At 44.2% G+C, this 27041-nt stretch overlaps 1 protein-coding gene across 2 annotated transcripts in view; it reads right to left on the bottom strand.

Moving 5' to 3' along the window:
• LOC106562209 (unconventional myosin-Ie) overlaps nucleotides 1-27041 on the bottom strand; it is a 57936-nt gene that overhangs the window by 14976 nt on the left and 15919 nt on the right. For both annotated transcript variants that reach the window (XM_045689161.2, XM_045689162.2), the window contains exons 2-15: nucleotides 21582-21725; nucleotides 20274-20363; nucleotides 19653-19747; nucleotides 15982-16069; nucleotides 11125-11214; nucleotides 10154-10285; nucleotides 6665-6799; nucleotides 4527-4659; nucleotides 3012-3208; nucleotides 2821-2901; nucleotides 1975-2061; nucleotides 1766-1852; nucleotides 707-874; nucleotides 118-203 (exon numbers count right to left, since the gene is read on the bottom strand). In XM_045689161.2, the coding sequence (XP_045545117.1) occupies nucleotides 118-203; nucleotides 707-874; nucleotides 1766-1852; nucleotides 1975-2061; nucleotides 2821-2901; nucleotides 3012-3208; nucleotides 4527-4659; nucleotides 6665-6799; nucleotides 10154-10285; nucleotides 11125-11214; nucleotides 15982-16069; nucleotides 19653-19747; nucleotides 20274-20363; nucleotides 21582-21725 (1613 nt within the window). The remainder of the gene's footprint in view (nucleotides 1-117; nucleotides 204-706; nucleotides 875-1765; nucleotides 1853-1974; nucleotides 2062-2820; nucleotides 2902-3011; nucleotides 3209-4526; nucleotides 4660-6664; nucleotides 6800-10153; nucleotides 10286-11124; nucleotides 11215-15981; nucleotides 16070-19652; nucleotides 19748-20273; nucleotides 20364-21581; nucleotides 21726-27041) is intronic.

Below are 27041 nucleotides of genomic sequence, written 5' to 3'. Positions count from 1 at the left end.
CATCATAATAGAAGATCTCTCTTTGTGGACTTCTAAACAAAATGCTCAGCCCGGTCTCAGAAAGAACAGCTAGCTGCATATGCTCTCTAATGCTTGCATAAGTGATGAGTGACTTACATTTCGCTGCTTTGCATCAACTCGATGAGGTCACTGAAGAGGACGTCACGGTTCCTCTCACAGAAGCCCTCTGCGTCGTAGGACACCTGGAGGAGAGATGTTAGAGGGTTAGTGACGATCACAGCACAAAGTTAACCCATTCAGATAGCAGTTAGTACCGTCAGCTCAATCCAGGTGCCCTATCAAAATTAACAGTGAATGTTAAGAACAACAAAGAACTCATTGACAAAAGAGAATCGATTGATGACAGGTTCTCTGCAAGACCACCAATGTTACATTTTTAAGCTTGCTTCCCAACTACAGCTTCATATACATAGAGTGTGTATAGATCATTGGTATAGCCACTATAGTCTGGGGTGGTACTGTAGGAATGTTCTAATCCATGATGATGTAGGACCCCTCCAAGCCATTATGACATGGTTCATTAGGACTTGTGGCATGTGAGAAAAGGACTGGAAAAAGAGAAAGAGACGACATGAGAAGAAGAGCACAACAGTATGAAAGACAGAATGAGAGAAAGATAGGGGGAGAGATGAGAGGAGAGAGGGATAAGGAGAGAAGAGAAGAGGTATACTGCAGTGTTGCAGACCTTGCCAGCATAGTGGTGGATGATGAAGCCTTGGTTCCAGCTGTTGAAGTGTTCATGGGAGTTGATGGCCACCCTCAGCTTCTGCAGCATGGTCTGGTCTGCCCCCTCGCCCACCGCGTGCATGGTGGCACACACGTCATCCAGGATGCTCATGATGCCAGGGGGGTTCTGGGAGGAGAACCAAAGAGATGAACACAGAGAATAACCTCAGCCACGACATCAGATCTAAAACATTAACATATCCCCCATGACCATCTTGATTATTACTGACAATGCCAACTTTCTCCACACACTAGACACTCTTTCTGAATTCCACATAAATACATCAATGTCAGAGATAGACTAAAGTGATAAACATGGGTTACAGTATTCGTTGTGTACTCCACCAGCTCAAAGCATAACAGCAGAGCCAATTCACAATTATCTACCGCGTTGCATCCCAGAACATCACACACCCACACTGAATGATGTCATCACAACACACACACAGCTGCTGCCCTATCTGGCTCCACACGGTGTCCATGGACACGGCGGCCAGTGGCCTTCACTGGTGACAGTCATTGCAGTGTGTCTGGCTCTTTAGTTGTGGCAAAGTCACAAACAGAGAACACAGGTTTTTGTCACTAGTGGAAATGCAGCTCTGGTAAAGTTACCACAGTCACAGATGTAGCCAACTGGGCTTGGTCTAAAACAGAGGAGTCAGAGACTGGACACAGACTCCCTGCTTGGCTGCCTCAGATCTCAGCTTGTTTAAGGGTCGCCCTTGTTGTGGATTTCATGGATTAAGCCTCTCAGCGGGACGGATAAATCAAATTAAGAGGCATGTCGGCACGTTTGAGGATGTTAGACTGCCGGTCATGGGAAGAGTGGGGAGGCTTCAGTGGCCCTACTGTAACTCAATTGGCAGAGTGTTTGCTCTTATTTGGAGCATTTAGACGGCAGGCATAACAAACTACAGATCTATCTAAAGCAGTTTCACAACTGTTTCCTGTTATCCCATTTATGTGTGACTTCAAGGTGTGCATTAAATTAATAGTGGGCACTGGGGACTCTGCTTACCAGTTTGCTCTCAATGAGATCGCAGACAATCTTGTTGTTAAAGTATTCGATAGGAGTCCACCGGATGCCTTCTTGTACATACTCCTCCTAGAGAGAGAGGGGGGAGGAGAGTGATTGGTCAGATGATAATTCTCTACTTAAACATGAGACAAGTAGCTTCTGCTGGTGAAAAGGTGTGAGAACAATGAGTGAAAAGCCCAAAACATTACCTGCTCAGCTTTAAGCGTGAGCTCAATGAAGATCTGTTGCAGTTTCTCATTTACAAAGTTGATGCAGAACTGCTCAAAGCCATTTTTCTACACAGAAAGAGATGATGCATTAGTGATAAACCAGAGAGGCTGTGAGAGTGAAGTCATCCGTACGGACACAGAGAGCTGGGGAAGTCCTCTGGGCTTCCTGAATGGGCCCTGTTTATGAGGTGAGGTTATCTACCAGTCAGCCTGGTGTGGCTAGAGGAAAACATCCACGCAATACTTCACACCACAATAGACCTGGGACCTGAGACAAATGTTTGAGCTAAAGAAACCCAATATTTCCCTTCTCAGGCCCTCTGAGCACTGAGGTTTATTTTCTCTGTGCTTCGTTAGTAATAGGCCTGTCTATAAACACAAGAACTGTGAACGGACCCAACCACTGTTTCGATAACAATTGTATGCCATCTAAACATACAGCTTAACATTAGCTCATGTTAGGTATCAGAGGACAGGTACATCATGGTTTGAGACTGTAGCCACGCTACGACACTGAAGCTGTCCTGTTTCATTATTTAATCAAGGCCAGTCCTTTTCAGGGGGCATCAGTGAGACCCCCAATAATGCAACCTAAACAAACAGCTAATCAGATTAGAAAAGTCCATTAAAGAATACTGTCCCAATCAAGAGATGGGACATAATCCGGACACTTTACAAAATCAGTCTGATCCTGTGTCTTTAAGCTGTTTAACTACCCAAACTTTACTATGATTATTGAGATGTAGTGACCATGTATCACCTTATGCTATGATTTCTATATGTAAATCACAAAACATAAAAACGGCAAATCTGCAGAAAACTTACTTGGAATATTTCAAATCCATAGATATCCAACACGCCAATATTAAACTCTTGATGAACCTTCACGATGGCTTTGTTGATGGACTGAAACAGAAAAAAATAATGCTTTGTTACATTTGGCCATTTAAGAGGGGAGAGGACCGGGTATTATTCTAAAGGTCAACAGGTCATGGAGAAGGAGTGTCCATTCATACCTCTACTAGGAAGTCAAAAACACGTGAGTGCAGGGCCTTGGACAGGGCGTCCCGTGTGTAACACGCCTGCTCCACATTCAGTGTCACGTCGATGGACTCCATGGAACTGCCCCACTTGCTGTCCATCTTCCTGCTGGTCAACTTCTCCTTCAGCCGCTTCTGGTCAATCCCCAGCAGAAACGCAGGGAAGGCCAGAACTGCAGAGAGAGAGAGACAAGAGAGAATGAAGAAAGAGACATTCTACGGATGTGGCACACACCCTCCTCATGAAACAAAACACCAGTACATTCTGAATATGTTGGATACAATGAAACAAAGGGTTCAACAACAAAACGGAATACAATCAAGTCTGGTGATGACTCATTGCTCCCTCCTCCCTGTCATAGCCACAACAACTGGGTTCTCCTAGCAGAGGCCTGAGCATGTGGAGGGCCATTAGGACTCTCCTGAGAGCCCCTCCCTTCCTCATTACACTGAGTCACTTCCCCCAGAAGGAAACTGCTCTCAGTCTCTGGGTCTGACGGTGTCTGAGAATGCATCAGACGGATCAAATAGCCCCCGTTTGGGAAATGAAGGTGTGACCGACTGTACTCCATACCACAGCACAGGCCAAGTCTATCCTCAGGACCATGCTGCATCTCCTGCTGTAGCCCTTTCCCTCAAAGAGGATATAGATAGTATCAATGACGAGCAGCCAGTTCATCTTTACCCAAAATAATGATCCATACCAGTCAGATGGATGGTTAGAGGTTTATATGTACTGTACAAGGGAGTGTTTTTTCTAGTGGATCTGAGGCAGGGATTTGTTTGGCTGAGTGTGAGCAGCTGTTTGTCGACTTGTGTTGGTGTGGTTTTATATGGGGCAACGGGAGTCTTGATATGTGAAACACATTGCAGTCAGACAGGAAGTGAGATAGGGGGGAGGGGGGAGGGGGGAGAGGAAATGCAGAGACTACACAACGCTGCTTTGTACCCTGGCTAACCAGAGGTGCTACATTGCATAATTCAGCCTGGATGGGTGGCTGTGAGGCGGGCAAGGAAGTAGAGAAAAAGGGAGGGAGGGAGGGAGGAAGGAAGGGGAAGAGAGGGGCGGGGGGAGAGTAGGAGTGGGGCAGGAAGAGGCTGCATTTCTCTGAGTAATTTTAGTCTGTGATGTAATTTGCTCAGACATTGAAAATAGTTTTTTATTTTCTCTGGTAATTCAGCGTGGCCTGGAGCTTGGCTGCAGCCCTGCATTAACACAATGAAGCTTTGGGGAGTGAAAACAGTCAGCGCAGCGTGCTGAGAAATGTGCTTCCTAACCTAACCCGTCCCATAAAGGGCAGCCCAGGACACTGGAGAGGAACGCTAGGGGGACATGCCAGTCTGGAGGTTGGAGACACAGAGAGAGTCTGACCCCTTTCTCCCTTCCCACACCCTGTTGACTCCCCTCAGATGTGAAAGGACTGGATTGGTGCAAGCAACAAGCTCTACCTAGCCCTCTACATAAACAAAGTTACATGGGTTGGTACGTACACTCCTCGCTCTCAACAGCGGCGTAGTTCCCTGCTTCCCTGAAGTTGATGTTCCCAAGGTGCAGGACTCCGGCTACGATCTGCAGCACCAGGCCACGGTCCTCCCCCGAGATGCCAATCACCTCCATGGCATGCTGGTAGTGGACAGAGACCGAACAGGAGACATGAACCCAGGGTTGAAATGCAGGTTTACAGTGGCTTGCAAAAGTATTCACCCCCTTGGCATTTCTCCTATTTTGTTACCTTACAACCTGGAATTAAAATAGATTTTTTGGAGGTTTGTATCATTTGATTTACACAACATGCCTACCACTTTGAAGATGCATAACTATTCACCCCCCCCCCAAAGTCAATACTTTGTAGAGCCACCTTTTGCAGCAGTTACAGCTGCAAGTCGCTTATGTCTCCATAAGCTTGGCACATCTAGCCACTGAGATTTTTGCCCATTCTTCAAGGAAAAACTGCTCCAGCTCCTTCAAGTTGGATGGGTTCTGCTGGTATACAGCAATCTTTAAGTCATACCACAGATTCTCAATTGGATTGAGGTCTGGGCTTTGACTAGGCCATTCCAAGACATTTAAATGTTTCCCCTTAAACCACTCGAGTGTTGCTTTAGCAGTATGCTTAGGGTCATTGTCCTGCTGGAAGGTGAACCTCCGTCCCAGTCTCAAATCTCTGGAAGACTGAAACAGGTTTCCCTCAAGAATTTCCCTGTATTTAGCACCAGCCATCATTCCTTCAATTCTGACCAGTTTCCCAGTCAGCTGCCGATGAAAAACATCCCCCCCGGCATGATGCTGCCACCACCATGCTTCACTGTGGGATGGAATTCTCGGGGTGATGAGAGGTGTTGGGTTTGCACCAGACATAACATTTTCCTTGATGGCCAAAAAGCTACATTTTAGTCTCATCTGACCAGAGTACTTTCTTCCATATGTTTGGGGATTCTCCCACGTGCTTTTTGGCGAACACGAAACGGGTTTGCTTATTTTTTTCTTTAAGCAATGGATTTTTTCTTGACAATCTTCCGTAAAGCCCAGCTCTGTGGAGTGTACGGCTTAAAGTGATCCTATGGACAGATACTCCAATCTCCACTGTGGAGCTTTGCAGCTCCTTCAGGGTTATCTTTGGTCTCTTTGTTGCCTCTCTGATTAATGCCCTCCTTGCCTGGTCCGTGAGTTTTGGTGGGCGGCACTCTCTTGGCAGGTTTGTTGTGGTTCCATATTCTTTCAATTTTTTAATAATGGATTTAATGGTGCTCTGTGGGATGTTCAAAGTTCTGGATATTTTTTATAACCCAACCTTGATCGGTACTTCTCCACAACTGTGTCTCTGACCTGTTTGGAGAGCTCCTTGGTCTTCATAGTGCCGCTTGCTTAGTGGCGGTGCCCCTTGCTTAGTGGCGGTGCCCCTTGCTTAGTGGCGGTGCCCCTTGCTTAGTGGCGGTGCCCCTTGCTTAGTGGCGGTGCCCCTTGCTTAGTGGCGGTGCAGACTCTGGGGCCTTTCAGAACAGGTGTATATATACTGAGATCATGTGACACTTAAATAAAGTCCACCTGTGTGCAATCTAACTAATTATGTGACTTCTGAAGGTAATTAGTTGCAACAGATCTTGTTTAGGGGCTTCATAGCAAAGGGGGTGAATACATTTTCCTTTTTTTTTTATTGTAATTTTTTTTTTTTTTTTTTGAAAGAAGTTATTTTTTTCATTTCACTTCACCAATTTGGACTATTTTGTGTATGTCCATTACATGAAATCCAAATAAAAATCCATTTAAATTACAGGTTGTAATGGATCAAAATAGGAAAAGTGGCAAGGAGGGGTAATACTTTTGCAAGACACTGTAAGTATTAAAACGTGTGCTGTGTTACCTAAACTATGTCCTCTAATTACTCCTGTTGTGGTTTCACTGGTAAAACAAAAACAGGTGCAGTACAGGGTACAGAATGAAAACAACAGAGGAGAATGGAAGAGAGGCCGAGAAGAAGAGAGAGAGAGAGAGAGAGAGGAAAGAGAGGCCGAGAAGGAGAGAGAGAAAGAGAGAGAGAAAGAGAGAGAGAAAGAGAGAGAGAAAGAGAGAGAGAAAGAGAGAAAGAGAGAGAGGACAATAACAATGGAAAGATACCAAGTAAACGAACCATAGTTTCCTGAAAATCACTTTTGTCGTTGATGTCATCCACTTTGTAGGATCCAGACTGATTGAGGTAATTGTAGTAATCTAGGCTTGTGATTCCAAGGCTGCTCTTCTGTTCACCAGTGGCTCCCTCTATCAACTGCACAAACAGAAGACAGTGTTAGATGATTACACGTCTGTCAAGTAACAACCTGTATACAGTAATTCTAGACTCAAAAGGTCAACAGGAGCTTTCAACCTGTGAACTCGCATCGTCTTTCCTCACATTTCTACGTGACAGAAGTCTTTTAGACAGGCAGCACCATACGCACATGCTCATTAAGTGAAAGCACCACACATTTTACACCCAATTTAGAGATATATGCTTTATTCTCCTTTCACATGTCAAGAAAGTTGCATTATGGGAGTTTGACCGCCACCTCTCTTCCAGAGACCTCAAGTGGTACACAGTGAGAACAACTCGACCAGCTTTCAGGAGCCAAATAGCACATCAAATCAAAGTTTATTTGTCACGTGCACTGAATACAACAGGTGTAGACCTTACTTACAGGCTCTAACCAAGAGTGCAAAAAAGGTATTAGGTGAACAATAGGTAGGTAAAGAAATAAAACAACAGTAAAAAGACAAGCTATATACAGTAGCGAGGCTACATACAGACACCGGTTAGTCAGGCTGATTGAGGTAGTATGTACATGTAGATATGGTTAAAGTGACTATGCATATATGATGAACAGAGAGTAGCAGTAGCGTAAAAGAGGGGTTGGCGGGTGGGACCCAATGCAGATAGCCCGGCTAGCCAATGTGCAGGAGCACTGGTTGGTCGGCCCAATTGAGGTAGTATGTACATGAATGTATAGTTAAAGTGACTATGCATATATGATAAACAGAGAGTAGCAGCAGCGTAAAAAGAGGGGTTGGGCACATAATGCAAATAGTCCAGGTAGCCATTTGATTACCTGTTCTGGAGTCTTATGGCTTCGGGGTAAAAACTGTTGAGAAGCCTTTTTGTCCTAGACTTGGCCATGCGGTAGCAGAGAAAACAGACTATGACTGGGGTGGGCTGGGGTGTTTGACAATTTTTAGGGCCTTCCTCTGACACCGCCTGGTGTAGAGGTCCTGGATGGCAGGCAGCTTTGCCCCAGTGATGTACTTCGCCGTACGCACTACCCTCTGAAGTGCTTTGCGGTCAGAGGTCAATCAATTGCCGTACCAGGGAGTGATGCAACCAGTCAGGATGCTCTCGCTGTTGCAGCTGTAGAACCTTTTGAGGATCTCAGGACACATGCCAAATCTTTTTAGTTTCCCGAGGGGGAATAGGCTTTGTTGTGCCCTCTTCACGACTGTCTTTGTGTGTTTGGACCATTCTAGTTTGTTGTTGATGTGGACACCAAGGAACTTGAAGCTCTCAACCTGCTCCACTACAGCCCCGTCGATGAGAATGGGGGCATGCTCAGTCCTCCTTTTCCTGTAGTCCACAATCATCTCCTTAGTCTTGGTTACGTTGAGGGATAGGTTGTTATTCTGGCACCACCCAGCCAGGTCTCTGACCTCCTCCCTATAGGTTGTCTCGTCGTTGTCGGTGATCAGGCCTACAACTGTTGTGTCGTCTGCAAACTTAAGGACGGTGTTGGAGTCATGCCTGGCCATGCAGTCGTGGGTGAACAGGGAGTACAGGAGGGGACTGAGCACACACCCCTGGGGAGCTCCAGAGTTGAGGATAATCGTGGCAGATGTGTTGCTACCTACCCTCACCATCTGGGGGCGGCCCGTCAGGAAGTCCAGGATCCAGCTGCAGAGGGAGGTGTTTAGTCCCAGGATCCTTAGCTTAGTGATGAGCTTTGAGGGTACTATGGTGTTGAACGCTGAGCTGTAGTCAATGAATAGCATTCTAACATAAGTGTTCCTTTTGTCCAGGTGGGAAAGGGCAGTGTGGAGTGCAATAGAGATTGGATCATCTGTGGATCTGTTTGGGCGGTATGCAAATTGGAGTGAGTCTAGGGTTTCTGGGATAATGGCGTTGATGTGAGCCATTACCAACCTTTCAAAGCACTTCATGGCCACGGACGGGAGTGCTACGGGTCTGTAGTCATTTAGGCAGGTTGCCTTTGTGTTCTTGGGCACAGGGACTATGGTGGTCTGCTTGAAACATGTTGGTATTACAGACTCAATCAGGGACATGTTGAAAATGTCAGTGAAGACACCTGCCAGTTGGTCAGCACATGCCTGGAGCACACATCCTGGTAATCCGTCTGGCCCCGCAGCCTTGTGTATGTTGACCTGTTGAAAGGTCTTACGTCGGCTACGGAGAGCATCACACAGTCGTCCGGAACAGCTGATGCTCTCATGCATGCCTCAGTGTTGCTTGCCTCGAAGCCAGCATAGAAGTGATTTAGCTCGTCTGGTAGGCTCGTGTCACTGGGCAGCTCGCGGCTGTGCTTCCCTTTGTAGTCCGTAATAGTTTGCAAGCCTTGCCACATAAGACAAGCATCGGAGCCGGTGTAGTATGATTCAATCTTAGCCCTGTATTGCCGCTTTGCCTGTTTGATGGTTCGTCGAAGGGCATAGCAGGATTTCTTGTAAGCTTCCGGGTTAGAGTCCCGCACCTTGAAAGTGGCAGCTCTACCCTTTAGCTCAGTGCGAATGTTGCCTGTATTCCATGGCTTCTGGTTGGGGTATGTACGTACAGTCACTGTGGAGACGACGTCCTCGATGCAATTATTGATAAAACTGGTGACTGATGTGGTGTGCTCCTCAATGCCATCGGAAGAATCCCGGAACATGTTCCAGTCTGTGATAGCAAAACAGTCCTGTAGTTTAGCATCTGCTTCATCTAACCACTTTTTTATAGACCGAGTCACTGGTGCTTCCTGCTTAAATTTTTGCTTGTAAGCGGGAATCAGGAGGATAGAGTTGTGGTCGGATTTACCAAATGGATGGTGAGGGAGAGCTTTGTACGCGTCTCTGTGTGTGGAGTACAGGTGATCTAGAATGTTTTCCCCTCTGGTTGCACATTTAACATGCTGATGGAAATTTGGTAAAACTGATTTAAGTTTCCCTGCATTAAAGTCTCCGGCCACTAGGAGTGCTGCCTCTGGGTGAGTGGTTTCCTGTTTGCTTATTTCCTTATACAGCTGACTGTGTGCGGTCTTAATGCCATTATCTGTCTGTGGTGGTAAATAAACAGCCACAAAAAGTATAGCTGAAAACTCTAGGCAAGTAGTGTGCCCTGCAATTTTTCACAATATACTCTACTTCAGGCGAGCAAAATCTAGAGACTTCCTTAGATTTCGTGCACCAGCTGTTGTTTACAAATATGCACAGACCGCCCCCCCTCGTCTTACCGGAGTGTACTTGTTAGTGTCCTGAAAGCTGAATTTCACTCATGGACACTGCGAGACAATTCCTGTACACATTTCCCCAGTTCTAAAATGTGCATAAACACTCTTATTAAACAGGAAAATGATAAAAACGCACCGTTACTGGAGTCCCTCACCTGATAGAATATATGGAAGCTCCTCTCTCCAGGATTCCTCATGACGACGCGCGATTTCTCCAACAGGAAGTTGGAGATTTTCCCTCCATCTGGCTCGCCGCCGGAGCTGAACTGGATCTCAAAGTATTTCCCCTGAAGGAGGAGAGTGTGGCGCTTTAGTATCAGCGCAGGCCTTGCAAAAGCTAAAACCCAGACCTCTCCGAGCAGGAAATAACAACCATCACGAGTTGTACTTCAGGTGCACACCTGCAGCCCAGTGGTGTGTGTGTACTAAGGCTTGAACCCTTTCTCTCTCTCTCCCGCTCTCTCCTTCTTTCCTCCAGACAGGTCTGTCCTCTGTAATGTCTATCCCATTCCCAGCCGGTCTGAAGCCCCAGAGTGCACTGAGACACTGAGACACTATTCATACAGGGAGATTTCCTCAACCATTTCTCAGACCATGAGTCAAACCTAATTTACTTTCCCCAAACTAAACCAGGAAAACTAAGAACAGAGACAATACTGCCTTGTCTGTCAACATGAATACAATACTTAACACTAGGCTCTGTTGTGAATGCTGTAAGTGGGTAAACTGGCTTTAGAGGGCACTAAAGTCTGCCTTTAAAACCTCTTTCCAAGCTAACTGTCTTTAAAGTATAGTATTTTTTTTTTCTATGTGCATCTTTACTGGCAGTGGAGTGCCCCACTCTTTCTGGACAGTGTGTCCCCACAGCCCTGGTTAACCAGGCCACACGAGGCTAGCAGCCCCAGCCAAGGGGAGACGGGAGAAGGCAGTAACACAGTATTCACTATCTCCTTTTTTTCTCTTCTCTATTTGCACTGGACGTCCTTGTGTTTGCTTTGGTTCCGGAAATGACCGCGAAGCACCTTCAAATCATTCCAGGGCAGAACACAGTGCCAACCATATGATGTTAGGCGCCCCCATTCCGCTAATAAAAAAAAAGAGATTTGGAAAGATGTGGGACCCTTACAAATCTGCTGGAGTTGTTGTTCCTCACTGTCTTGGCGTTCCCGAAGGCCTCCAGGAGGGGGTTGGACTGGAGGATGATGTCTTTGACGTGCTGTGAGGGAGCAGACAGACAGTAGGCTCATTTTAGTGACTGACAGGTAGGGTATAGAGACAGTGGGTAGGGAGACACTACTACACTCTGCAGTGATCCACATCCCTGCTGGCAGATCAACATGCACCATCTCTGGAACTTTCCAACGTCGCTCCGCTCTCATAGCGTCTGGAGCACATTATCTTTCCCATGAGACATCTGCATATCAGGAGCCCATGAGTTTTAAATCAGCACAGCGTCGTGGAGACCGAACTATTAACCGAACTATTATTCAATGTGGAATGGTAGCATTTCTTTGAATCCTTTGGCGTCCCTGAACTATTGTCCTCTATGAAGAAAAAAAACTTTAGTGGCATGGCGGTTCGAGTGTAACAGCTTTTTGTACTTAACCCCAGGGCTCAGTTAAACCGTACATACAGTTGAAGTCGGAAGTTTACATACACTTTGGTTGGGGTCATTAAAACTAATTTTTCAACCACTCCACAAATTTCTTGTTAACAAACTATAGTTTTGGCAAGTTGGTTAGGACATCTACTTTGTGCATGACAAGTCATTTTTCCAACAATTGTTTACAGAGATTATTTCACTTATAATTCACTGTATCACAATTCCAGTGGGTCAGAAGTTTACATACACTAAGTTGACTGTGCCTTTAAACAGCTTGGAAAATTCCAGAAAAGGATGTCATGGCTTTAGAAGCTTCTGATAGGCTAATTGACATTATTTGAGTCAATTGGAGGTGTACCAGTGGATGTATTTCAAGGCCTGCTTCAAACTCAGTGCCTCTTTGCTTGACATCATGGGAAAATCAAAAGAAATCAGCCAAGACCTCAGAAAAAAAAATGGTAGACCTCCACAAGTCTAGTTCATCATTGGGAGCAATTTCCAAACGCCTGAAGGTACCACGTTCATCTGTCCAAACAATAATACGCAAGTATAAACACCATGGGACCACACAGCCATCATATCGCTCAGGAAGGAGATGCGTTCTGTCTCCTAGAGATTAATGTACTTTGGTGCGAAATGTGCAAATCAATCCCAGAACAGCAAAGGACCTTGTGAAGATGCTGGAGGAAACGGGTACAAAAGTATCTATATCCACAGTAAAACGAGTCTTATATTGACATAACCTGAAAGGCCGCTCAGCAAGGAAAAAGCCACTGCTCCAAAACCGCCATAAAAAAAGCCTGACTTTGGTTTGCAACTGCACATGGGGACAAAGATCATACTTTTTGGAGAAATGTCCTCTGGTCTGATGAAACAAAAATAGAACTGTTTGGCCATAATGACCATTGTTATGTTTGGAGGAAAAAGGGGGAGGCTTGCAAGCCGAATAACACCATCCCAGCCGTGAAGCACGGGGGTGGCAGCATCATGTTGTGGGGGTGCTTTGCTGCAGGCGGGACTGGTGCACTTCACAAAATAGATGGCACCATGGGGAAGGAAAATTATGTGAATATATTGACGCAACATCTCAAGACATCAGTCAGGAAGTTAAAGCTTGGTCGCAAATGGGTCTTCCAAATGGACAATAACCCCAAGCATATTTCCAAAGTTGTGGCAAAATGGCTAAAGGACAACAAAGTCAAGGTATTGGAGTGGCCATCACAAAGCTCTGACCTCAATCCCATAGTAAATTTGTGGGCAGAACAGAAAAAGCATGTGCGAGCAAAGACGCCTACAAACCTGACTCAGTTACACCAGCTCTGTCTGAAGGAATGGGCCAAAATTCACCCAACTTATTGTGGGAAGCTTGTGGAAGGCTACCTGAAACGTTTGACCCAAGTTAAACAATTTAAAGGCAAAACTACCAAATACTAATTGAGTGTATGTAAACTTCTGACCCACTGGGAATGTGATGAAAGAAATAAAAGCTGAAATAAATCACTGTACCATTATTCTGACATTTCACATTCTTAAAATAAAGTGGTGATCCTAACTGACCTAAGACAGGGACATTTTACTAGGATTAAATGTCAGGATTTGTGAAAAACAGAGTTTAAATGTATTTGACTAAAGTGTATGTAAACTTCCGACTTCAGCTGTATGTAACTAATCAAAATGCTCTGTGAGAGCCACCTGAGAGACTTCAAAACACATACAATTCCCAGTTTAAAAACACATGCTATATCTGTCACTCACATCGATTTGCATGCATATGATTCAGGGGCATGGTAATCTGATATGCATTCTTCAGTCAGAAACCGATACAGGGTGATGATAATCACATACAACAACTCTACTGTTCAGTCTGTCTGTTTGAGTAGACGGGGAGTGAAGTGACAGTCACTCACAAAACATTACACCATACACACAAAGCATGCATTCCACAAGCACTTACACATACCACATGCACACAGGACTTGGGGAGACCATGTGAATGAGACATGTGGACAGAGGGATTGACAAAGCCAAATTAGGCAGGAAGGGTATTGAGAGAGGTAGGGGGTTTCCAACACAATGGAGACATTATTCAATAAAACAATAGAAATTCCAAGGGCAATTTCTGTAATATACTACATAGACCGCACATATTTATTTGAAATACATTCTTCAACAAAAGTTACAAGCACACTTTTCAGTACATCTTAAAATGATTTAAAAGATGCAAGGCACAGAAGACTCATAGCCAGTAACAATGCAGAACCATGTACAGGACATTCAAAAAGTATTCACAACCCTTTACTTTTTCCCCATTTTGTTACGTTATTCTAAACTGGTTTAAATCATCCCCCCATCAATCTACACACAATACCCCATAATGACAAAGAGAAAACACGTTTTTAGAAATATTTACAAAATTAAAAAACAGAAATACCTTATTTACATAAGTATTCAGATCCTTTGCTATGAGACTCGAAATTGAGTTCAGGTGCGTCCTGTTTTCACTGATCATCCTTGAGATGTTTCTACAACTTGGAGTCCACCTGTGGTAAATTCAAATGATTGGACATGATTTGGAAAGACACACCTGTCTATATAAGGTCCCACAGTTGACAGTGCATGTCAAAGCAAAAACCAAGCCATGAGGTCACAAAAGAATTGCCTGTAGAGCTCCGAGACGCGACAGATCTGGGGAAGGTTACCTAAAACAAATTCTGCAGCATTGAAGCTCCAAGAACACCGTGACCTCCATCATTCTTAAATGAAAGAAGTTTGGACTCACCAAGACTCTTCCAAGAGCTGGCCGCCCGGCCAAACTGAGCAATCGGGGGAGAAGGGCCTTGGTCAGGGAGGTGACCAAGAACTTGATGGTCAATCTGACAGAGCTCCAGAGCGCCTCTGTGGAGATGGGAGAACCTTACAGAAGGACAACCATCTCTGCAGCACTCCACCAATCAGGCTTTTATGGTAGAGTGGCCAGACGGAAGCCACTCCTCAGTAAAAAGCACATGACAGCCCACTTGGAGTTTGGTAAAAGGCACCTAAAGGACTCTCAGACCATGAGAAACAAGATTCTCTGGTCTGATGAAACCAAGATCAAACTCTTTGGCCTGAATGCCAAGCGTCACTTCTGGAGGAAACCAGGCATCGCTCATCACCTGGCCACTACAATCCCTACGGTGAAGCATGGTGGTGGCAACATCATGCTGTGGAGATGTTTTTCAGCAGCCGGGACTGGGAGACTAGTCAGGGTCGAGGTAAAGATTAACGGAGCAAAGTGCTGAGAGATCCTTGATGAAAACCTGCTCCAGAGCGCTCAGGACCTCAGACTGAAGGCGAAGGTTCACCTTCCAACAGGACAACGACCCTAAGTACACAGCCAAGACAATGCAGGAGTGGCTTCGGGACAAGTCTCTGAATGTCCTTGAGTGGCTCAGCCTGAGCCCGATCGAACATCTCTGGAGAGACCTGAAAATAGCCATGCAGCGACGCTCCCCTTCCAACTTGACAGAGCTTTAGAGGATCTGCAGAGAAGAATGGGAGAAACTCCCAAGCGAAAACAGGTGTACCAAGCTTGTAGCGTCATACTCGCTGTCAAAGGTGCTTCAACAAAGTACAGAGTAAAGGTTCTGAATACTTATGCAAATGTAATAATTTTTTTTATTTGTAATACATTTGGGAAAAAAAATCAAGAAACCTGTTTTTGCTTTGTCATTGTGGGGTATTGTATGTAGATTGATGAGAAAAAAACGAACAATTTAATCTATTTCAGAAAAAGGCTGTAACGTAACAACATTTTCTCTGAATACATTTTCGGAATGGACTGTACATGGAAAATTTACAGTAAATAGGCATATACCCTTTTCCACATGACTGAGTGCGTGATAGCTAATATTAGCTTTGAACTTGAAACCTTGACTAAAGTACAATAATTCCAGGGTGGAAAAAGCACTATACTAATCAGACAGAAAAATGACATCTTGTGATCCAGTTTATATTCCCACAGACTGGAAATTCCAAGCCCTTTTGAGTGGGCCATTAATACCAGGGAGGCTGGTGGAGAGGGGTGGCTTGTGGACAGGACATCTGCTGAGTAGTGTGGGGGACAGATGGCTGCTGGGGGGTTGGGAACAAGGGTATTTGGGGGTTGGATGGGCTGATAATGGGAGATAAGAGGGAGGGATGGCAGGAGACGGTTTGGGTGGTGCGGAAAAGGGAGGTTTAGACAGGAAACAGCATCCGGTCATTAGGATGGACTGACCTCATAAGGTACATTGTAAATGACAGTGGATATGTGTGATCGTCTGAGATTAATTACATTTTCACAACTGTAGTTGAGCTGTGTTTCACGGTGTAAAATGGAAGTAGCTTCTCTGGACTCACCTGCACTTTGGGTCCTCCTCCAGATACTCTGGAGATGTAGCCCATGATGTATTTGGCTGCTACAGTCTTCCCTGCACCACTCTCTCCACTGAAACACAGAGTAGAGAGGTCAGAACGGTCCATATAACAGGGCAGTCCTCTGAAACACAATGTACAATTCAAGGATGCCCACGTTGTTAGTTAAAGGCTGTCAGTAACCAGATGCTGTAATTACTCTGCCTGCCTTGCTATTCAAGAGGACGTCCCTCTTAGCACACTTGGCAACACACAGTTCTGGAAATAACAAGTAAATGAGAGTATACACTTTCTCTGTGGAAATTTAACTGAACTGCGAAGCTGAAAAAGCAGTTGTAGATTTATGATACCAGACAGTTGCATGTTAAATAACACTCCATGAAAATCTCCTCTAAGCCTGGTTTTAAGAGGGTCAGTAGGGGTTTACCAAAATGATGCTTTATTGTCTCTTCTTATCCCCAATTAGCATGAAGGTGGCCTACTATTGAAGGAGGGTATTTCTCAATTTGACCCAGGGCTCTTTTCTCTTCAATGTGCGATGTAGGAACAGAAGTTGAGCCAGTCAAAATGCTCTTCCTCGAATTCTCCCAGCTGAGCCAAACCCTTTACTTCAAAGCAACTTTTTTCAAACATCCAGAATGACCAGGTGAAACACCATCTCTTGACTTCCTGTCCACAGAGACTCCACTTCCTATGTTCACTCAGCTCTCCTTCTCTGTGGTTTATGCCAACCAAAATCAGACTCATCTCAGCAGTAAACCTCCCACTCTAGAAGGGGCTATTAACACTAATCCTGTTTTGTCACATTTGCCCAGTTTATTTTCTTCCTTCTCTTTCCTCAACCTCTCCTTGTATTTTTCCTCCTGTCCTTTCACTTCACCAGGGTCATACTTATTTAGACATATGTGGTTTGGCAGTGGATGACAGGAGTCTGTTTTTTTTATTTCATTTTTTGAAGGGGAGTCATGTCGGTAATGCCCTTCTGAGACGACCCAGCTGCAGACCGTTAGAGGAAGCCATAAGAAGTCATCAAAGCAACTCTATATGCTTATTCTTCTCACTAAGGCCGATACTGGACTCTGCTCCTCTATAGTATTCAGTCTAGCTTGTTACACAGCTATTCAAAACAACGATAACAGATCTAGATATAGTGGTCACTACAATGCACTCAAAATACAGTCAGTACACTGACTAGCGACCAAATGTGATCCAATGTTCCCTCTAATCTTTGCCAATAAGCATTTGTAGGACCTTCACCCTTAAGAGAACCCATCTGCACACGTGGACTTATGAGCATGTTCTTTTCAGCTGGAGCAGGCTAGGGGCTGGAGTTTGAATCACATCCTATTTTTACCCTCCTGAGGGGTGCGCCCATTGTTGTAATTACACAGCACGTAGATGCTTAACACATTGTTGACTGCCTCTCCCATTTATTGGCCAAACAAGGACAGAAGGAGAGTCATGTCGTTACAGACTGTAAAGTACTACATTCAGCGCTGAATCACTGGGCTCACTGATGTCACTCAGCTCAGCTTGACAAAGAAAGCACCTGAAGTGATCATTACAGACATCAGCTATGAGTGAAACGGAATGCATGGCGAGTATAATCTGGAACGATGGATACCAGTTACGGCAGATTTGTATGATTAGGCACATTGTGTTCCCAAGCCACTACTGTATGACACACACACACACACACACACACACACACACACACACACACACACACACACGAGGTGTGACTGAAGTCTGGCTTCATTTCGACTTGTTAGATAGCATCATTTCCTGCAACTGAAGGGTCCTTCCATTAACAGTGACAAAAAACTTAGATGGATTCTCCATTTCCCATGTCATTGTTTCATGGAAACAATGACCCATTACCAAGACTTTCATATCAATGGGGGAGAAAAGACACTTCCCTACAGAACTAATAAGCAGAAGAAAACTGTTATATGAGCAGAGGGTAGAATATAGTGTGTCATTAGACACTACATTTCAGGCCACACTTTGCGGGATAAAACTGTAAACTCACTGGCCAGAGCCTTGGTAAAAAAGGACGGTAAAAACTTTGCACAACACAAATGGTGCTATGGGATTTGAAATATTGCAGCGTCAGTGTTTGTAGAAGCGCAAGCACTTCTATATTTCATATGGCATCATTTGTGTTTTAACCACTCAGGGAGATAGATAAAAAAAAAAAAAAATGTATTAACTATTTTATAATAATACTCTACATCTTTATTGCCCTTTGTAACTTAGCTTTCCTCTCCCAAAAATGTGAGTGCAGAAAAATCTGTGAAGTCAAGACATTGACAGAAATCCCAGTCAACACCACTTGACCACGTCAGATGACTCATGTCATGTTGAATGACTTCTTTAATAAGTGGGAAAGAAAAAGGTCCAACACAGTACAGTGCTGACCACACTGCCTGGACAGCAATTTCATGAAGGGCTTTGTTTGCTGATCTGGTGCATCACAAATCCACTTCCATTCATTTTATGTGGGAATCTGTACTGGCAGCTGTCTAAACAACGGGAGGAAAGTGCTGAACCAGGGGCCATTCGCCATGAGGTAAGCACTACAGTAACCGTCCGGGCCCCAGGTGACTGGCCCACAACATAAAGCCCCAACTATGAGACAACACTTTTCCCTTGGGAGGCCTCCTCCCATGGGAACCCATTGTACAGTCATGTTACCCACTATAGGCTTCACAACACTAGGGAAGGATCTCTGGACTACCACTAGCTTCCAGGAATCCAGGGCTGTGACCAAACACATTTTAATGGCCAGTTAGGCCATTTTACATTTCCTTCTTGACCACTGCTTGGTAAGACCGACTTTGGTTTGGTTCAATCATATTGCTTTCAAATGTCAAGTATTTTCAGCTGAGTGGTCTAAAGAGGAAAGAAATCTGTATTTGGGGCATGGCCAAAGAGTCCATAACATTTTCTCTGTCTGTGATCATCGGTCTGTCTGAGGCGAATAATCCGTATCCGAGTGTAATATACAGCATACTCCCAAATGTGTTAATTGTCACTACTCATCCGCTCTCAATCCATAACAGCAGAGGAACAGTCCCTCCCCCTTCCTGTATCGTAAGAGAGGACTTATGCATGGGCAACAAAGTACTATGCAGGTGCAATTCCTGTTTTATAAAAGCAGGAAGCTAATGCATAAATAGACGCTGTGTTTGTTTTCATTCTACATCCTGAGAAACGTTTCTAAAAATCAACCAGCTGCCACAAGAAAAGAGCCTTGAGGCCATATATTTAGAAGGTGTATTTCCCAGTGTGCCTTTCCCAGCAGGCTGTGATATGAGGAGGGTGGATTAAGACTGGTTGAAAAACCCAGACTGAGCAGGGCACTATCAGTCAGCAGCACTCCTCCCAGTCAGGTGGTGTATCCTGTTGGTTCCCTTCCCATCTATTATCATCACATTGAACAGCAGCACTCTTCCACCTGTCACCATGCAGTCTCCTCCTATCCCTCCCGACTTCTGCCTCCCGACTTCTGCCGCATTCACAGGCATTTCCCACATACCAGCTCTGTTGTTATGGTTGTCAGTTGTCACCCTTTCTCCCCATACACGAACACTGAAAAAGGGAGGGGAGGTGCCTGAAACATAATAACGAGAAAAGCAGGCAGGCTGACTCACCTGATGATGACACACTGGTTCTCCCTGTCGATCATCATGTTTCTGTACATGTTGTCTGCCAGGGCGTAGATGTGAGGAGGGTTCTCATACTGGGCCTGGGAGTTCAACAGAGATCATGATATAAGAATATCTCGTAAAAAGAAAAACTGGGTGGGTCCATTTTCTTGGTCCTAAGTGGAAAACTGACTGTAAAGGCAAGACTGTAAAGAAGTAAGAGTAATTCACGTAATGAAGTAATAAAGTTAGAGGGCTAACTGTTTTTATCAAGCATAGTTAACGTCTGATTTGGCAGCCAAGGCAGCTTTCAGTAGGCTGGCCAAGAACACTTTAAATAATACCGACTTGAACAGGCTGTACTGAAGGTATTGCCAGGCCTTTTCAATGGGTAAGGCAAGTTTCTAAATCTGCTCCAACTGAGGGGTGCTGCTGGAAAAGATATCTGAACCACACCTAACCCAGTTCATTTAAAACATTGTTCTTTCTACTGATAACATCTTAAAAACATGACTTATCTTAACTTTTCCAAGTATGAGGTGATGTTGTGCAAATAATTAGGATACAAGTTGAATACATTGATAGCAGAGTTTTCATACTCCTGTCTAAAGAGAAAAGGCTGCTCACCGCGCCCTGATACATCTCCACTTCCTTGTCCCCAAAGTATGGCATCTGCTTGAACGGATTAACAGAGATGAGAACAGGGCCAATATAAGTCTGTAGAGGTTAAGGGTCATACTAACATATGTACCAGTAATGTCAACCGTTCAGGTCCCAGTGACTCACATAGTCAAAGGAAAAAAAACAACTAAGAATTCCCAGAGCTCACTAGTCATCTGCATTGAGCACCAATGACAACCCTCCACTCATTTTACTCTTTAAGACAATGCAGTTTCAGAAGATATTTATAAATCTTGACATAGTCCCTCTTGGAGAAAAATGACCTAACTGTGAGTAATTGAGCCCATGACATCATTGCAATGTGCATCTGTGTGGTAGCACTGGAGTGTGTGGTGATTGGACCCAAGCCCTGTAAAGACAGTGTTCACACATCAGAGTGAACAGCCCAGCAGTGTAGTGATGTGAGGTTTTGGCCCTGTAGCCCAAAGCAGCTCCCGGCACATAAAGCTAGTATTGAGGGCGCCCTGCAGTGACCCCAGCCCCAGTACGTCACTGGCTGAAACACTCTGTGTTGATGTTATTTTCTGACCACAATCAGAGGATTGACTCAGAGTTTTCAATCTAAAACGGCTAACATCCGCTCAACCCTATAATCCTAAAGACTGCCAGGACACAGATGAGGTTTTAATTAATGAGCTCCTTCCAGAACTTTCAACATCTTCCATCAAAAGGGTCATTCAGAGACCCAAACATTTCAACACTACTTGGATACATTATATGGGCACAAGAACAAAACTTTAAACCTCAATATATTCTTGAGGTCTGTAAGAGTGAAGCTGAATACTCTTCTTAGGGATTGTATAGGCCTACGGGCCTGGGGCATTTACAGATCTGGCCCTGAATGCTCTCAGCACAGCCCCACAAAACCATTACTGTTGTAGGAAAGTAGCTGCACTGCTCACATTCACTGTGCATTTCTCAGCAACCCTTCCCCCCCCAACCTCTTTCCACATTGCTGCATGGTGAGATTAAAACAGAGTAAACCTGATTAAGATCCATTCCAGCCTGGAGGAGAAGGAAGCTGAAGTCAGGGGTCCAGATAGGGGCGCAAAGAGGCCCGTCTCCCCCTCACCACTGGCAATACATGGTGGGAGTAGCCCAGTGTCTGGAGCCTCAAACACTAGATCATTAATCTGAGTTATTACAGCACTGTGAATGGTCACTCAGCTATTCTGGGAACAGTGGGAGTGTGTCTATGGCAGGGCTTAGCCATTCTTCATCGAGGTGTGAACGGTGTGTGAATGTGAAGGATACAAAGATGTAGTCGTCCATGTATCTCTTCTTGAGGTTGTCCACAATGGCGTCCTCGTTGATCTTGGAGAGGAGCACCATGTCGTCCACTCCACTCTGCTTGACATTGTGGCTCTGCCAGTGGTACCGGTAGTGGCCCCGGCTCCCCTGGAACACAATACACATCTGTTAGTGCCTTCAGACTGATGCCTTCAGACTGCTTGCAGCCACATCAAACTATAAAGGACAGAATAATATCTAGGCTAGGAGTTTCTGACCACGTGACCTGACCAGGACAAAAATCATGGCCCTATAAGCTCATAGAAACTTAATTAGCAGAAGCTTACCTTTACCTAGGACTGAAATCACATTTGGTGAGAGTACTGGAGTAGGCAGCCAAAACTTTTTGCAGAAAACTGTCCAACAACTGAAATGAATTTGGGCTTTCCCCTGAGTAACTCATTTTCACCCATGCAGAGTTTAGATTATTATTATTTATATATTTTTTTTACACTTCTAATAGGTGCAAGGTCAAGATTCCCAAAAGTGCTTTCAGTGTGTTTTTGGCTCTTTGATGTTGTGTTCTGACTGCTGTCAGACCTTTCCCTTTACCTCCCTCCCCCTCTCTTCCTCCGTTCCAGTTGGTTTTTTGTTGTTGCTGAGAGCGGGTCTCCAGAAAGCTTAGGGTATTCATCATGTGCTGTGAGTCAATGTCATCTGGCTACTGAGGAAAGGATTACAATGTGCTGTGAGGAGTGAGTCTTATTCTCCTGGATGGAGAACCAATCAAAGCCACAGACCAGAACATTAGTCAACACTGGACACATCTCAATGCCATTTAACGCATTGTTTGCCTCCTGATTCCACTGAGAAAGAGCATTTTAAAATCGCTCCTATTCTATTTTAGTTTACCTTTGAACTGAAGGGCAGCTTTACATACGGCTGAACGATTTGTATTTCTACGCCTGTTTTTTCTTCCTGGTTCTGGAATGCTATGTTTCAACTTTTGAAGTGGTTCAGATTGGAAAGGGCTGGTGCATAGATTAGATGGCAGCAATACTTCCATATTTCAGATTCCATAGGCTACAACAGACTGAATGGTACAATGTGACAATCACTTGTTAAATGGCAATTTGTGGTTGAAGACAAAAAGTACAGTTGCACTAAGACGTACTTTCTCTACCAAAGCAACACAGAGCAAAACCATGGTGAAATTACAGTAAAATATAGTAACGCACAGTAGATTTAATACACCAATGGAAAGCCATGGTAACTTTCAGTAATTGACTTGTACCAAGTCAAGCAGAGAGACTGCTCAAATGAACCCTTAACGTTCTCAGGGGTGGCTCAATTTTCTTACACCAACAAAATAAATACCACAACCTCTCTTTACAGACTCACTCTTAGCATGGAACATAGTGAGTAATGTTAATAGCTTCTCAGACTATTTCTATGTGCATTTTCCTCAGGAGCCAAGACATAAATTACTGCTCCATTCATTTTCCAGACGGTTCCCATTATCATGTTTTACTACTTTTTTTTTAAAACAGAAGAAAAGGCTGCTTTCTCTTCTCATTGGTGCGCTAAGCAGGGTGCATTACATGTGATTCCATACACTGGGAGCTCATAAACACCTCGATGGAGATGTGTGAATGAAGAGAATATTGATGGGACACTGGGAAATTGGTGTCTCAGGAATTTGAAGATATACAGTGCATTTGGAAAGTATTCAGACCCCTTCCCCACATTTTGTTATGTTACAGCCTTATTCTAAAATAGGTTAAATAATTTTTTAATAGGTGAAATCGACACCTTACCCGCCAATGCCTAAATCTACCCGCATTGGGACGTGGCAGGTGTTAATTTTAGGCCCTGCTTCCAAGTCAAGGTAAACTTTTGGTTTTATTAATTTATTACCACAAGGCCCACCAGTGTAACTGCTAAACTGCTTGCTGACAATACAGCATGATTGTAGCAGGTTTATTAACATGTTAGTTCTAGTAGCTATGTTGACTATGACGTTAGCTAATATGGTGACAACGATGTAGGCTGTGTGTAGCGATTATGATATGAAGGTTTGGCTTAGAAAGATTTCTTCACCTAGTCACAGACAGCTGATTTGTTATACTGCATTTCCATGTTTGACTACATCACAATCAAAGTATGTGAGTCTGTCTGAGTCACTCTTGATAAAGCATGAGCCAAGTCAGAGGATCACAGAGCCCTTTACACAAGATAAACAGTCCAGTCTTCCAGGCAGCGATCATATATATTCAGAAAAAAAGGACTAGTTGATCAATAACATGTAATAATGTCATATTATACTGAGCTTCTCTGTTATATTTCCATACTCATCTGAAATCCAACACATCAGCTTCATCTCATTGTTATGCTCTAAAGCAGTAGCTATGACATTAACTGCATTGTGCTTGGAATCTACTACAGATGTCGCAGTTGAGCCCACCACGAATATGCATAAAACAGTCCAGATCTATAGCACAACCCCAGGCAAATCCTACACCATGTATGCTGTAGGACACAACCCGACGTCCACAAATGAAAATGAAGTACCACACTAGGCTATTTAGAGTGCTATATTCATCCTGTTGCTGCTTTGTTGGGAATGATAATGTTCTATTTGAAGAGGGAGAGGATGTAAGCCAGAAACACAGGAGCCAAAAGTTCAGAGTATTTTCCATGGGGGATAGAGGAGAACATTGGGTACTTTGAGATGTTTACAATAATTTGCTAAAACACCAATAAAATTGTTAATAAATATTGATAAGAATGTATAATGGCTTATTGATGACAGTGGTTATAAAGCCAATCATTGACTGCTTGTTGGATGCTGTGCCATAAACTGCGAATGTATGGCTCTGGTTGAAACCTACCTATGTGTTTTGACTGAGATCTAGCCTAGAGCAGAATGCTGTTCTCTCTGGTAAGTGATTCCCCAGGTTAGTGGAAAAGTTGAGGTGAGAGTCAGTCAGTGCTGGAGGTCGGAGAGCATACTGTCCCTTTGGGGGACAGATGGGACTGGGAGCTACCAATAATATGACTTCACTTTGAGCACATCTTAACAACCACCTTCTACACACAGACCGCCCTTAGTAACAGCATACTACAGAGCATCAGTCATAACTAATGATCTTTGCTTCTGTACAGTTCCAGTCACATATTATGTGTTTCACAGATGTCAAAACAACCTTGATCCCAGGAAGTATGATTGGGACCTCTGTCCAAAGAGATCTAGGATTAACCTGATTCATTACTTGATCTCATTCTCTCTCTGAAATAACAATCAACTCCTTAAAGTCTCCCAGGTTTGGGACCAGACCTTTTCCTTAAAGTTAACCCGACAGCAGTTGAGGAATTTCTGCATCAGCCCCAGATTCATAATGTCAGGCTTTTTTTCATGCAAATACCATTACCATATATGGAGAGTGCTGAACAGAGCCGAGTTCGGGAAATGGCTGGGTTTGATTCAGTACAACAGGCGGGACTTTCCCCCCCCCCATTCCCCACTTTTACTCTGTTCTCCTTTTCCAACCTTGGATTTGACAGAGCCCACCATGTGTTAAGAAGACCACTTTCTGGGTGCTGCACTCTACTACAGAACTGGATCTCTTTCCAGTAACAATCTTGGTGGATATTGGTTGGGATGTGGCCAGGATCAGGCTACAAATGTATTTTGTTCATGCAAAGGTTTTACTCAGTGTTGGATAAGTGCATACATGTGCTACCATGTAGCAGTTCAATTGACCTGATTTCTGAAAGCAGTCAGGTTTCCCTTCCCAAAGAAGGATTAGGATTTTATAAATGATTTTTGGTTTAATTTAAACAGATTTGAGAAGCTTTGGACAGATGCACATATACTAAGTCTTACAGTATGAAATGCCATCATGCATTTTGTTGATAAAAAAATTCCAACCCCTCCCACCACCCCAAACCTTGAAGAAAATATCCTCCACACCAACCACACTATATCTAGCACTGGAAGGCATGATATCAGTTAGTACTTCCTGTCCCCATGACCCCAGGTCACAGCCAGGTCACACAGCCATACATCAGCTATGACCTTTGCAGTTGTAACATCCATCTTTGGTGCGTACTAATTGATTCTTGAAGACTATAACTTATAAATGCCTCATGAGCTTAGTTCAACTGTCGTACCCCTTCAGAACCCAAGATATCAGCTCGTTTTACGTCAATGTTTGTAAACAAAGTAAATGTAAACAAACACTGTATAGCCTCAAAACATGGTTAAAACTATAATGTTGATATCATGGATGTCAACATTATATTTCAGAGTGGTTTCTCCAGCCATCTCTCAAGTTTTTACCGAAACAGGGGCGCATTGTTATTATTTCAACTGCGGATTGCCCCTTTAACAGACATAAACTAAATAGAACTAAATCAAGCCCAACACTAAGCAGTGCTTCCACCTGGACTCTATCACTTCTCTGGATTAACTGCTGTATCTGCACTTTTAAAAACCACTCATTTCAGAGCAGTGCCAGGAACAGAGTGCTGACAGAGAGTAAACCTTCCACAAGTCAAGAGGAGAAAACAAAGCAATCAAAGAGAGAGAGGTTGAAAAACCCTGGATGATGACTGAGAATACTGTGGTGTCTCTAATATTAGACTGAACAGTCTGAATCATCATCCTGGGTATTTCAAGATGAGAAAAGAGAAGTAACAATAAGCAGCAGTGTGGGACTGTTGCCATGCACAGCTTCTCCATGGGATGGGATATTCATTAGGGTCACAGTGCACCCTAGACAGCAGCCTCTTCCTCAGCTGGATCTGGACCCAGATTGGACCATGGTCATCATAGCAGCAAGACCCAGGGTACAGCCAACGGGGAGCCTGCTTCACCACTGCTCAGCACCATGCCAGTAGAGGAGACATCCATGCCAAGCCTAAGAACACTACCCAGACTTGGACTAATAGTTGTCTCGCATCAATAAGTAAAAACATTTCTGACCCTGTCTGAGTCTCTTAGCCTGGCACCCGTAACTCCCCATTAATAAAAACACCCAGAGCCCAATGCCAGTGGAAACAGTCCCCGCTACCAAAGCTCATGGGCATGAAAATATGACTTACACCGATTAGTCAATTCAGTGTTTGTCTGAGAGACATTAACACCTGTAAACATGCAGTTCGGTCTATATCTATTAGGTGTAGGTGGTAGACATGAGAATCCAGGCTGCAGTGCTTCTCTCATTCTGCTGTGCAGCTTACCCTGAACTCACCTGCTTAGAAAATATATACCAACATCAATAATGCAGAGAAAACCACCACTACTCCTTATCTGTCTAAGTTCTTATCCTGTTTATCTGGGCCAGGGCTGACGTACACGTTGAATAAGCTTTTACATAAGACAAGTGAAAAGAGGCCCTATTTTTCAAAGAGTTTGTTACACAATTGTACTAAATCAACTCTAGATAGTCGCTGATGGTAGTGTGAACTGGAGAGAGCTGT

This window comes from Salmo salar, chromosome 11 (genome assembly GCF_965601325.2).
Source record: "Salmo salar chromosome 11, fSalSal1, whole genome shotgun sequence".
NCBI lineage: Eukaryota > Metazoa > Chordata > Actinopteri > Salmoniformes > Salmonidae > Salmo > Salmo salar.
The sequence above is the reverse complement of the archived record's forward strand: the minus strand, read 5'-3'. Positions and strand labels throughout refer to the sequence as shown.